Source organism: Bicyclus anynana, chromosome 13, assembly GCF_947172395.1.
Source record: "Bicyclus anynana chromosome 13, ilBicAnyn1.1, whole genome shotgun sequence".
Lineage (NCBI taxonomy): Eukaryota > Metazoa > Arthropoda > Insecta > Lepidoptera > Nymphalidae > Bicyclus > Bicyclus anynana.
Window position 1 is genome coordinate 16,449,411 of NC_069095.1, and position 13,324 is coordinate 16,462,734.

Here is a 13,324-nt window from a genome sequence, read left to right on the forward strand (position 1 = left end):
AATACTCTACAGTGAGCTCTATACATATTACAGTAAATAATACTTCCATTCAATAGAAAACCAGTTTTATTTAGAAGAGGGGTTCTAGATTCAGGATAGATTCCCATATGATGGTGTAACATAAAAGATGATGCAATATTTAGTCTCTCACTGAGCAAATATAGATTAATCTTTATTGCAGAGGTTATTAATTTATTAATCTTTATTCTTTTCTTAAGATTTAATAATAGAATAATTTGTTAACTTTAATTTTAGTTAGTAATCTATTAATTTATTAACAAACTTGAAGAAGAAAAAGAAGAAGAAATACTTTATTGCAGACAAAAATACAATTATAAATTAAAACATTAAAAATTAAACTTAGCATGTAAAGGCGGCTTTATTACTGTAAGTAATCTCTACCAGGCAACCCCTGACGTGAGAACTAGGTTTAATTAGTAATCCTTGCTTTTCTACATTTAGAGATATTCTAAATTTCCTAGCTGTAGGTTAATTTTACTAATTTTAATATCAGTAATCTTTGCTAATATTAGTAATTTTTGGGTTAAATGAATAAATCTTTGCTAAAGATTTTCTCCATTTAGGGCTTTGAACATTAGATTTGTCTTATTTATATTAAAATCATAAATGTAAATTACTATTCTATGTTTGATATAATATCAGTCCAGAATTGCTAAACCAATATTGATGAGTTTTGAAATGAACAACATACAACTCTGGGGATCTAGATTCAGTAAACTGTGTGATATCATTTTATATCCTAGAAAGAAAATGTATCATGTAGAAAATGGCCCAAGTTCCAAATAAATGCTAGCCCATTGGAGTAAAATATGGCAAGTATGGATGATAATGAAGAAGGAGCTATAATGATGAAGTTCAAAGTTCAGCTTGGCAAACATCTGCTGTTGTTGCTTAACCAGTACTGTGAAAGCCATAGTAAATAACACATTACATTTTTGTCAGTAAGCTTTGCTTTAGGGAATTGTTGTGATATTTGACCTGGGGTCAACCATTCTATTTTTTGCTTATGGTTATTTTAAAGATGGGTCAAAAGACCCTGTTTTTTAAGTATTAAGCATGTTATAAATTTGATTTAGCAGATGTGTATCATCCACTTTGTGTGTGGGTCCTTTGGTGTAGGTTATGGATGGCCTCCGTGGCACAGTGGCATGCATGATGGATTTACAAAACGGAGGTCCTGGATTTGATCCCCAACTGGGCCAATTGAGACTTTCTTAATTTGTCTAGGTCTGGCTGGTGGGAGGCTTTGGCCAGGTCGCCACTAGCCTCATGGAGGAACCGATGTAGGTTGTTTGTTCCAAGGTTACTCCACTGCATCCAAGTATAACGTGTATCTGTGGTTTGTTTTCCTCCATGCAGGCTCTGCACAGAACTGCCAGTCATACCTAGAATTAAAGTGAGGAAGGTGTTTTTGGTTATATCATAGTCTACAGACTAATCTCTTGAGATGAATAGAGCAAAATTAATTTATAACAAGATTTATGATTATAACAAAAATGTTTGCAGTGAGAAGCGTGCGCTGTGGACGTGGCAGAAGACGCGCGCGTCCATCGCGTCGCGCTGGTGCTGGCTGCAGGTGCAGGTGCAGGAGCTGGAGTACAAGATACGGCAGCACAACGATCTCCATAGACAGGTATAATAATAATGTAGGAAATAGTAGTCTGAGACGGATATGACGTCAGGTGGCGCGACTTGTTTTCGTAGAGAGTGGGGCGTAAGAGAGGGGTACCGATCGGTTGGCGGGAACGACTTGCGATATAAGGCGGTCGTCTTGTTGCGTCTGAGCCGTCCACATTACTTGGTGTGTAATTTTCTTTATGGGTTACTTGTGATAGGCGGGGAGAGTGACTTGAGTGGAAGATGGGAGTGTTCGTTAACTGTCAAAGTCATCTTTAACCCTACACACAACGTTCACAAGTGCGTGACTCCACTCAAGGACATTCTCTGCCATTCTAGGGTCTTATTTTGGTTACAGTTTGATTTGTTAATTAAGTTGTCCTGACAAAATGGGAATTATAGCTTTTGTTTGACATTGGTTTTCTTATTGTTCATAAACACTTCTGAGTCTGCTAAAAATAATAATAATAATCCCTTTATTCTGTCATAAGAAATTACAATTTCTACATCCATTACATTATTTTTAAATTTTTTTTTTTAAGAATATCTCCTAGCACAGTGTGCCTTTCGGCGTAGGCCTCTTGCAGCGACTTTCACTGCTCTCTTTCTATTGCAACTCTTCTCCAGTTTGGTCCCGCTGTAAGCTTTAAGTCGTCCTCCCGTCTAAGAAACTGTTTGCCCTGATTCCTTCCATGCCGTCTCTAGGGTACCATTCCGTCCCCATTTGCGTGTGGAACCTCGGGATTCTGCTAGTGAGTGTGTGATTCAATAGATGAGCCAAATGACAAGAAGACAATCTTACATGGTTATTTAAATGAAATAACGATAATAATATTATTTTTAGGGTTTCATAGTCCACAAGAAATGCTTATAGTTTCGCCCATGTACGTCTGTCTTTCAGCCCATCCGTCCGTTACCAGAAAGCTGAATTAATATAATTAGGTCTATAAAATGGTAAACGAAAATTTTAAAAAAAATTCCTTTTCCACATGTAACATAGTGTATGATAGTGGTAGTGTGTATATCAATCAATATCATTATTTTTTCAATAAAAGTTTAGAGTGCTTTTAATCTACGGAACCCTGCACGGTGCATGGCCCGACACGCCCTTGGCCGGTTTTATTATTTATAGTGTGCAACTGCCATTTGATGTTTTGAAAAATATTTATATAATTACCAAGCAAAGTAGACTAGAAATTTGTTGCTCCTACTATATACACTACACCTACTATAAACGTCGTTGATTCGTGAAATGGTTAGATTTGTATGTGTAATAAATATTTTAGAATTTAACCTATCGTGAGTGTTATTCATATTAATTGATTATGAAACACTGCTAAAACTCACGTAATATTAGGTTGCAGTATGCCCGACTAGTTTCGAACCCTTTACGACTCTTTCGCGACACGATCCAAACACAAACTATAATAAATATCTTTGTTATTTGTGTGTTTCTGTTTATATTTCATATAATAAAAATGTATGATTTTTCAGCTAATTACGTTAATGGTTTTTTGATTGATTTTGAAATTTTATATTCTTTTTTATTTTACAAATATTATGACAATCTTCATAAAAACAATATAATATTAATATTATATTCATCATTTCCTTTGTACATGGATGTACAATTTTTTTTTTTTACTCTTTACAAGTTAGGCCTTGACTACAATCTCACCTGATGATAAGTGATGATGTAATCTAAGATGGAAGCGGGCTAACTTGTTAGGTGGAGGATGAAAATCCACACTCCTTTCGGTTTCTACACGACATCGTACCGGAACGCTAAATCGCTTGGCGGTACGTCTTTGTCGGTAGGGTGGTAACTTGCCACGGCCGAAGCCTCCCACCAGCTAGACCTGGACCAATTAAGAAAACCTCAATCGGCCCAGCCGGGGATCAAACCCAGGACCTCCGTCATTAAATCCACCGCGCATACCACTGCGCCACGGAGGCCGTCGTACTATGTCAACATCAACAAGATGTGACTGACAAAAATCTTTAAATTGAATTCTAAATGGTGTACAGATTTATGAACTGAAAAGTACCAAGATTAACATAATATATTTAAATGGGACATGTCACATTGGGTAAAATACTCTTATTGTGTATATTGTATTGCGTAATGATTTTTCAAAGTTTAGTAACATGAATGAACAAGATGTATTCAAAAATAGACATCTACTGGCATTCCTGAGTTCAAGGTCATATGGAGCAAACGAATGTACATAAATTGTGTTTAACCTTGTGGGCTTTTTTTTTTCAAATATAATAGAAGTCATGTCTATCAAACATGTGTAGGTTAGGTTTTTAGGGTTCCGTAGTCCCTTTGTACTCAAAATTAGATTCGTAACTTCGTCATTACCCTGCACCAATGCGGGTCAATAGCTTCGGTATCGATGCGGCGGCTAAAAAAAATTGTATACTAAAGCTATACACGAGGAGTACTGTAAGTAACAAACAAATTTTTTTTTTTTTTTTTTATTCTTCACAAGTTGGCCCTTGACTACAATCTCAGCTGATGGTAAGTGATGATGCAGTCTAAGATGGAAGCGGGCTAACTTGTCAAGGAGGAGGATGAAAATCCACACCCCTTTCGGTTTCTACACGGCATGGTACCGGAACGCTAAATTGCTTGGCGGTACGTCTTTGCCGGTAGGATGGTAACTAGCCACGGCCGAAGCCTCCCACCAGCTAAACCTGGACAATTTAAGAAAATCTCAATCTGCCCAGCCGGGAATCGAACCCAGGACCTCCGTCTTGTAAATCCACCGCGCATACCACTGCGCCACAGAGGCCGTCAAAATTAGAGATGAGGGTAGAAAACGCATGTCATTTCATAACTTTTTTATTTTGAATTATGTATTGTTTTTTATAAAATATTATTCAAGATATATTTACAATATCTAGTTCTTTTAAGCATATTATCAAATTTATTTTCGTTAATTTAAGAACATAATTATAATTATTATTGGGTGTGAAATGACTAGCGATTTATACCCTCATTTTAAATTTATTTATTGGTATATGTCTCCTCCAAAACTTAACTCAACTCAACTAAAGCCATATTCCTCGAGTATGGCTTTAGTATAGAAACAAAAATTGCACTTGCTTAGTAGACTATATTTCCCTAGAGAAGGCCACAAATGACGAACAAACGTAACATCTGGTGTGCTGTCTACTTGTTCCGACAATGAGTACTTTGATTAGATTAAAAACGCGAATGCCTAAGATTATAATAGCAGACGTGTGATGTATAGTCGTCTCGCAAATGTACACTAAAATTAAACTAAACCCAATGATATTCAATACAGTTAGATGTGTTACTAGCGCATGAAAAATGAGACGCTCAAAAGAGGAAATTTACAGTCATATCAATGTTAGTTGTGGTTAACAATGAACGTTATTTAAACAAATAATACCTAGATATCGTCTACATTGTCGTGTAGAGAGTTCAGGAGGTGTAAAAACTATACATATATACATAAATATATAATGGAATTGAAGACAAAAGTTATGCATGTGTGCGCTCAGTGTTGTAGCCTATTATTCGGATCAGTGATTTTGTATGGACCTAACCGATCTATAGTATAAAATTATCATTGACTAAACCTATATTTCAGTGAGATTAGATATGACATATTTAGTATACGTTATCGGTCGTAATCCAATCCCACACGTATACATACGAAAACGCATGGGCTGTGTGTGACGAAATCATTGTTTAATCAGTATTACACGACGTATACAATTAAAACATAGCGGTATAATGAATCATATTTTATCGTTTCCGTGAGAATGCGGGAATAAAATATAGCCTATGACACTCACAAACGGAGATTACACCCTACAATATTATAAACTTTACCTCTTTAGTCTTTATAATATAATTATTTATTATAAAGACTAAAGAGGTAAAGTTTATAATATTGTAGGGTGTAATCTCCGATTTTGAACCGTACTGAACCGATTTTGAAAATTCTTTTACCACTAGAAAGCCATTTGTTATAATATCTATAAATGTAAAGTTATGGATAAGCATTTGTCTTTCACATATTATGTACAATCCATCAATTATGTACACCTAAGATGCGCAATCTTAGGTGTACATAATTGATGGCTTAACATGGCACGCGTGTGTAAGACCTCGGACGAATTATATAGGGACCTTCCTCGCTAAACGTTAAGCCCACTGTACCCCAAAGATCAAAGATTTAACTCGTTTATAATTTTTTTTTTTATGCAATATAGGCCAGCGATCGACTACAATTAAGCCTGATGGTAAGCATCACGACGGTCTAAGTTGAAGCGCGCTTACCTAGAAGATAAAGAGGAATGTTTCGACAGAATCAGTTTCATTGTCGTAACTATTTTAAGTGTAAAGAGCTCCCTAAAAATGCCAGTTTTTGTAGTTGAATGGCATAAAAACGGTTAACAACTTCTAGTTTTGGTAGTCTGGCTGGTGGCTTCCGCCGTGGCTTGTTACCACCCTACCGGCAAAGACGTACTGCCAAGCAATTTAGGGTTCTGGTAAAAGGTCATGTAGAGGGGTGTGATGATTTAAAAATTTTTTTAAATTTTTTTTTTATTTCGTTGAAATAACCATTTTCAGAAAAATGAAAATACGATGAAAAAAAAACATACATACAGCCTAACAATGTAGTGACTGATTACTTGAATGGTACACCAAGTTACATAATAACCCTACAGGTGAGATTGTAGTCAAGAGCTAACTTGTAAAAAATAAAAAAAAAATTACAAACATGTGTAAAATGTTGTGGTGTTCCAGGTCCGCGAGGCGAAAGGCGCGGTGCAGCTGGAGGGCTACTCGGGCAGCCTGCCCGGCGACGCGGACGAGACGTGCGCGCGCGTGCGGCCGCTGCGCAGGGACGCGTTCAACAAGCGCAAGCTGCTGCAGATGCACAACCTGCACATCGCCACCACCAAGGCCGCCAAGCCCGCCGACGTCAAGTGAGTTACATTGCAGCCTCGTCACTGACAACCTCAGACCAATTGTAACACGAGCTAGATGTTACCCCTCTATGAAATCAAGAATCAATGATCTAACGCGTTTATAAAAACTGTTTCTGTAAAATTGATGTTTCGTTGTTGTAATTGTTTTGACTTTTTTGCAACAAAATTGTGTTGTCCCCCTCAAGAAATGACACACAATTTTGTTGCAGAATTTGGGTGTGATGCATCTCCATACCTAATTCATCTATGTTAATAACTAATATTGAAGTCACTGTTGAGGACGAGTCTTCTCTCAAAATGAGAGGGGTTAGATTAGTACTTCATCACCTCAGGCCCAATACAAATTGACAGATTTCACACATATGGGGAGGAAAGAAAATTCTCAGGTTTCATTATAATTTAAGATATTAGATATCACATTTGAGACATGTGATATTTAATATCTTAAAATGCATATAGGAGTGAAAAGTTGGAGGTGCACGACCTAGTAGGACCAGATTGGAACCTACGCTCTCAAAATCAAAGGCAGAGGTGATATCCACTTTGTTGTCACGGTTTTGCAACCTAGAAAAGACATTGTCGACTAATACTGGTGTAATCGAAAATAGCGCTATTCCGTTGCGATGGAACGAAAGAGCGATATTTTCAACGAGACGCGCAAAACGCGCGCACTCGGAAAGCATTCAACAAAAGCAAATAATTGAGGGATATGTTCTTCATCTTCCTTCTGTGCCATTTCTCCACTTGGTCATGTGATTGGCTATTATACGTGGGTCCTTCGGTGTAGGTCACCGCTGGATTCACTCCATGCAGCCAAGCTCCAGAAGCTTAGCAGACCGCCCAAGTCGCTTATAGCCTCATGGAGTGTCGCTGGGGAACCTATGTAGGTTGCTCGTTGTTCCGTTACGCCTCTGCAACTAACTGAGCACAACGTGTAGCGGTGTTTCGTTTGTGTTAACTAACTATTATTTACCATTTTCTGGGTTATGCCACACATCGCAGGGTATTGTCCTGGATGTCCTGGTATACTGGAAATATTGTGATGTGTGGCATAATTTCGAAATAAACATATTTTTCTTTTCTATTAAATGGGGATGATGACTAGGTTTGATTATATTGATTTTTATGATACATTCGGGTAAATAAGGTCAATGTTAACAATGTTAAGAAGCAAAGATTGTCTGGATATTTGCAAAATAAATGAGATTATAAAATTTCAAAATCTATTAAAAATTTTTTATCGTAATTAGATAAAAATTCATACAGTTTTGGCTTCCTTACATTAAATGTGATATTTTTCAATAAATGAACTATAAACATAAACGCACAAATGACAAAGATATTAGTAATTTTGTTTGAAAGCCCATACGAATCTAACGATCATTACATTGCCTACGACGTCATTAGTTCGTGCCATTTTGTATGGAGCGTTTTCCAGGGATCCGCGGCAGCGCCGCAAATCTGACCCTTTATATCCCTGTAGCTCCGAAAGTAATGATCGCAGATACCCTGTTACTTTTACAAAATTGCTTTGTTATTAGTATACTCTTAATTTATATACAATTTAAAAAACTGTCATCATCCCTATTATATAGATTGTTTTTTTTCTCTGTGTGAATTCCTACAAATGAAGTTTGTTTGTATGATTCAGATGCAGTTGCCAGTACCGCACGGAGAGCTGCGCGGTGTGCACGGGGCGCGCCGAGCCCACGCAGCCCGCGCCGCCCTTCAGCACGCTGGCGCCCGCGCAGCGCCTGGCGGCCGTCGACCCCGCCTACCACCCCGTGCTCAGCGACATTCGAGGTATACTTACAGTTACATATTAGAGCACGGGTAAAATTATTATTATGAGTAAACTGACTAGTGATTTATACCTTGATAATCGTTTTTTAACGAGTTAGGCTTTATCTATACTAATATTATAAAGCTGAAGAGTTTGTTTGGTTGAACGGGCTAATCTCAGGAACTACTGGTCTGATTTGAAAAATTCTTTCGGTGTTACTTAGCCCATTTATTGAGGAAGGCTATAATAATAATAATAATGATAATAATAATAATAATAAAAAATTTACAATTCATTTAACTTAAAGTAGGTATTCATTGTTATTATTAATCAGTCACAATTTTTAAAACAACACATACATAATTATTCCGTTAGATAATCATAGGATATCAAGGCTATAGGATACATATTTTCCCCGTATACCTACGGGAACGGAAACCACGCTGGTGAAACCGCGCAGCGTCAGCTAGTATTGGAATATTATGAGAGTGACAAGCTACGGATCCGAGACTTGGTCGCTGACTAAATGCCTTATTAGAAGGCTCAAAGTCACTCAGCAGGCGATAGAGCGAGCTATGCTTGGAGTTTCTCTGCGTGATCGAATCAGGAGTGAGGAGATCAGCAGACAAACCAAAGTCACTGACATAGCTCAGCGAGTCGCGAAGCTGAAGTGGCAAGAGCTGAAGTCAATGGACATTGGGGTCCCAAAGTGCTGGAATGGCGACGATTGGTGGTTGGTGGACCCCCCGCTAGGTGGACTGAGGATATCAAGCCGATTGCAGGGTGCCGCTGGATGCTGGCGGTTTGGGACTGTTGTGCTTGGAGGTCCATGCAAGAGGTCTGTGTGGAATGTCCAGCAGTGGACGTCTATCGGCTGATAAGGTATTAAGAGAAAAGAAGATTACAATATTTTCTTTTCTCTTGATATTCGGAATTGCGTTATGCAGAATTTTCAACAAGTGAGGAAGGGGAATGTTAGTTATCCTTCAAGGATGTCCTTAACCCTACACCTCTGGGCTCTGCCCGCAGTTTTTCTCGCTGCCACAATGCAGACTGCTAAAATATTCTCTAATTTAGCAGAATTAGCTAAAAAAAATGCAATTTATTTTCTAGACGTATCGCCCGCCATCCACATGGAAGCGCTGTCATCGCGCTCGTGGTTCCGGTCTCGCTTCGGCAAGTCGTGGCGAGGCGCCCACCACGCCTCCGCGCCGCGCGCCGCCCACCACTCCGCCTCCCCACCGCAGTCCACGCCCAGACCTGTCAAGAAGGTGCCCACAAGTAAGTGACACACATCATTTTAGTATTGAATAGAAGTGCATAATAGAAGTGCAAATAGAAGACGATGAATTTTTGCTAAGGCATTGCTTAGCAAAAATTCATCGTCAACAATTGATTTGATGATTAAATAATTTATAAATAAATAAATTAATCTGTTGAAAAAATATATTTAACATTATCATTTATTTATTTATTTAACAGGCCAACACCCAATCTTGATAAATACAAAATTCATTGTTTTCTTGTTACATTACATTACAATACATCAAGACTAAACGGGGTCGATTGATCACAGTATAGTGCAATTAACGCTTCTTATCCTGGTCAATAGCATTACTTTAAAAAAAAAAAAAAGAATATATGCCGATTTTTTTTTTAAATATGACTGCTATTTCCATTCCCTTACAACTAGTCGGGAAAGACAGTGCTAGGTGTGGGTACGACAATAGACCATCACAGAGCGGGGATCGAACCACCACCCCTCGGTGATGAGTCCGAACCGCTCTTACTCTTGAGCTTATTGAGGCTTATAAATTGAGAATAAAAAGTGTGAAAATTGTGTAGTTTTTCGACGGCCTCTATGGCGCAGTGGTATCATCGTTGTTATGGTTAGATTGTAGTCAAGGGCTAATTTGTAAAGAATAAAAAGAATGTTAATAATGACTATAAATTTTATAAACTATAAAATGAAATTTTAAATGTTCATATTTTATTTTATTACATAAAATATTCAAATTCAGGGTTGAAAAGAGGCCGTCCGCCGTTGTCGCGGAAGATCGCCAAGGAGCGAGACCAAAACGACGAAGCGGTCACGTCCGGACAAGAGAGGTTTGTTTCACTATTGAACATTTTTTATGGTTTGCGAAACACGATGGCCCCTAGATAAGCCTAGCATACGTCAAAACAAATCAATATTCATTTATTTTAAATAGGCTTAGTTTACAAGCTGTTTCGAAACTTCAGGTAATAATATTATAATTAAGATAATGGTAATAATAATTAGTAGAAAACTTAAAATCAAAGTCACGAGGGTTTTAAACGTGCCTTGGTCCGAGAAGAGCCCACAACAAACTGAGCCAGGTTTTTCCTTTTTTAGTTTATCACCATTAAACAATAGGTATTATATGTAGCCTGTCATGTTCCAAGCAATTTTGTCGTTTACGTAATCATTAACACTATAATACAATCATTACGTCAATATTTTGAGCTGAGTGAAAGATATTTAAATATATAAAATCGAAAGGGGTCACTCATTACGAATATTTGAAACCGCTTAACACTAAAGTAGAAAAGCATATTCTATTAAAAAACAACATATATTAATTATATTAAATTATTGCCATGACTTCGTCCAATTGAAAGTCAGTTTTTCACAAATCCCGCGGGATAGGCTACTTTTTATCCCGAATTACGTTTTCGGGATAAAAAGTAGCCTATAAGCATAGCTGGGCACCGTTAATCAAATAGTTAATTTCATTAATCGTTAATCAGCTACAAAAAAAGTTAGCTTCGTTAAACGTTAAACCGTTACATTCCGGAAGAATTAACGCAAGTTAACGTTAATCGTTAATCCGTTAATATGACTGGTTAATATTGCATTTTTATATCATTGTGTAAGATCCCAATTGGAAAAATAAAGGTGAGCACTGGGGAAAAGTGCCATAATTTGTTTTTAGTTGATTTTATCTATAATTTTAACATATAGTAATTTGTTGATTTCTTTGAAAAAAAAAATCTTTCATAATTTCTTACTTGTCTAAAGTCTAAACCTGTTAATCACGTCGCGCGGTAAATAGTAGGCATTGGATTAACGATTAACGGACTTCTGCATATTAACGGAAGTTTACGGGTCCGTTAACATTTTTAAAAGTTAACTTAAAAGTTAATCCGTTAATCAAAATGTTAACTTCGTTAATTAATGATTAACGGATTAACGAGTTAATGCCCAGCTATGCCTATAAGTGCCTAAATAACTTCCTCTTGCTTCCAGTGAAAGTAAACCTAAAATGTTTTAGCCATTCCAAAGATAGATCAACCCAGACAAACCGAAAGGCAGATAGACAAACAGACAATTTTAAAAAGCTTGATTGTTTTTTTGTATTGTGTAAATAACTAATATGCACTTGCGAAAACACAGTTATTTAGAAATCACAGACAGACACTTCATTATTATATGTATTGATTATTAAATTGTGTAAACCAGCAGGCGCGCGCGCAGCAGCACAGAGTGGCGTGCGGTGCGACGACAGTCGTACGACATCGACAACATCGTCATACCGCAGAGCATCGCCGCCAACACGCGCCCCGAGATACTCACCTACAAGGAGATCATTACGCCCAAGTGAGTTTTGCGTCATCACTGGCTCCATATATCGACAACATCGTCATACCGCAGAGCATCGCCGCCAACACGCGCCCCGAGATACTCACCTACAAGGAGATCATTACACCCAAGTGAGTTTTGCGTCATCACTGGCTCCATACATCGACAACATCGTCATACCGCAGAGCATCGCCGCCAACACGCGCCCCGAGATACTCACCTACAAGGAGATCATTACGCCCAAGTGAGTTTTGCGTCATCACTGGCTCCATACATCGACAACATCGTCATACCGCAGAGCATCGCCGCCAACACGCGCCCCGAGATACTCACCTACAAGGAGATCATTACGCCCAAGTGAGTTTTGCGTCATCACTGGCTCCATACATCGACAACATCGTCATACCGCAGAGCATCGCCGCCAACACGCGCCCCGAGATACTCACCTACAAGGAGATCATTACGCCCAAGTGAGTTTTGCGTCATCACTGGCTCCATACATCGACAACATCGTCATACCGCAGAGCATCGCCGCCAACACGCGCCCCGAGATACTCACCTACAAGGAGATCATTACGCCCAAGTGAGTTTTGCGTCATCACTGGCTCCATACATCGACAACATCGTCATACCGCAGAGCATCGCCGCCAACACGCGCCCCGAGATACTCACCTACAAGGAGATCATTACGCCCAAGTGAGTTTTGCGTCATCACTGGCTCCATACATCGACAACATCGTCATACCGCAGAGCATCGCCGCCAACACGCGCCCCGAGATACTCACCTACAAGGAGATCATTACGCCCAAGCGAGTTTTGCGTCATCACTGGCTCCATACATCGACAACATCGTCATACCGCAGAGCATCGCCGCCAACATGCGCCCCGAGATACTCACCTACAAGGAGATCATTACGCCCAAGTGAGTTTTGCGTCATAACTGGCTCCATACATCGACAACATCGTCATACCGCAGAGCATCGCCGCCAACACGCGCCCTGAGATACTCACCTACAAGAAGATCATTACGCCCAAGTGAGTTATTACGGTGCGGTAAGTTGAGGCCCAAAATCTTTGCCACTGCCAAGGATATGGATAAAATAAAGTCTTGAAGTTAAGTCACTGTTTATTAGATATCAATGCAAGACATGCAAACATGCAAACAGGCAAAAACAAAGTTATTGTTAATTACGTGCTAAACAACCTTTGCGTTAAGAGCAGCGAATGACTTGCTTTAAAATGCATGTGCAAACGCGCGTCGGAAATAACGCCTAAAGTTTGGCTAATGAATTTTTATGTTTATAAAAATTAATACAAAAGGAAAT

General features: G+C 38.6%; 1 protein-coding gene across 7 annotated transcripts in view; it reads left to right on the forward strand.

Annotated features, from left to right (window-relative positions):
* Window positions 1-13,324, forward strand: part of LOC112058067 (KAT8 regulatory NSL complex subunit 1) — a 33,914-nt gene that overhangs the window by 8,346 nt on the left and 12,244 nt on the right. For 6 of the 7 annotated variants that reach the window (XM_052885062.1, XM_052885061.1, XM_052885060.1 and 3 more), the window contains 6 exons: window positions 1,528-1,654; window positions 6,428-6,609; window positions 8,264-8,415; window positions 9,509-9,676; window positions 10,417-10,504; window positions 11,880-12,017. In XM_052885062.1, the coding sequence (XP_052741022.1) occupies window positions 1,528-1,654; window positions 6,428-6,609; window positions 8,264-8,415; window positions 9,509-9,676; window positions 10,417-10,504; window positions 11,880-12,017 (855 nt within the window). The remainder of the gene's footprint in view (window positions 1-1,527; window positions 1,655-6,427; window positions 6,610-8,263; window positions 8,416-9,508; window positions 9,677-10,416; window positions 10,505-11,879; window positions 12,018-13,324) is intronic. The other variant, XM_052885066.1, reaches the window with a different exon arrangement.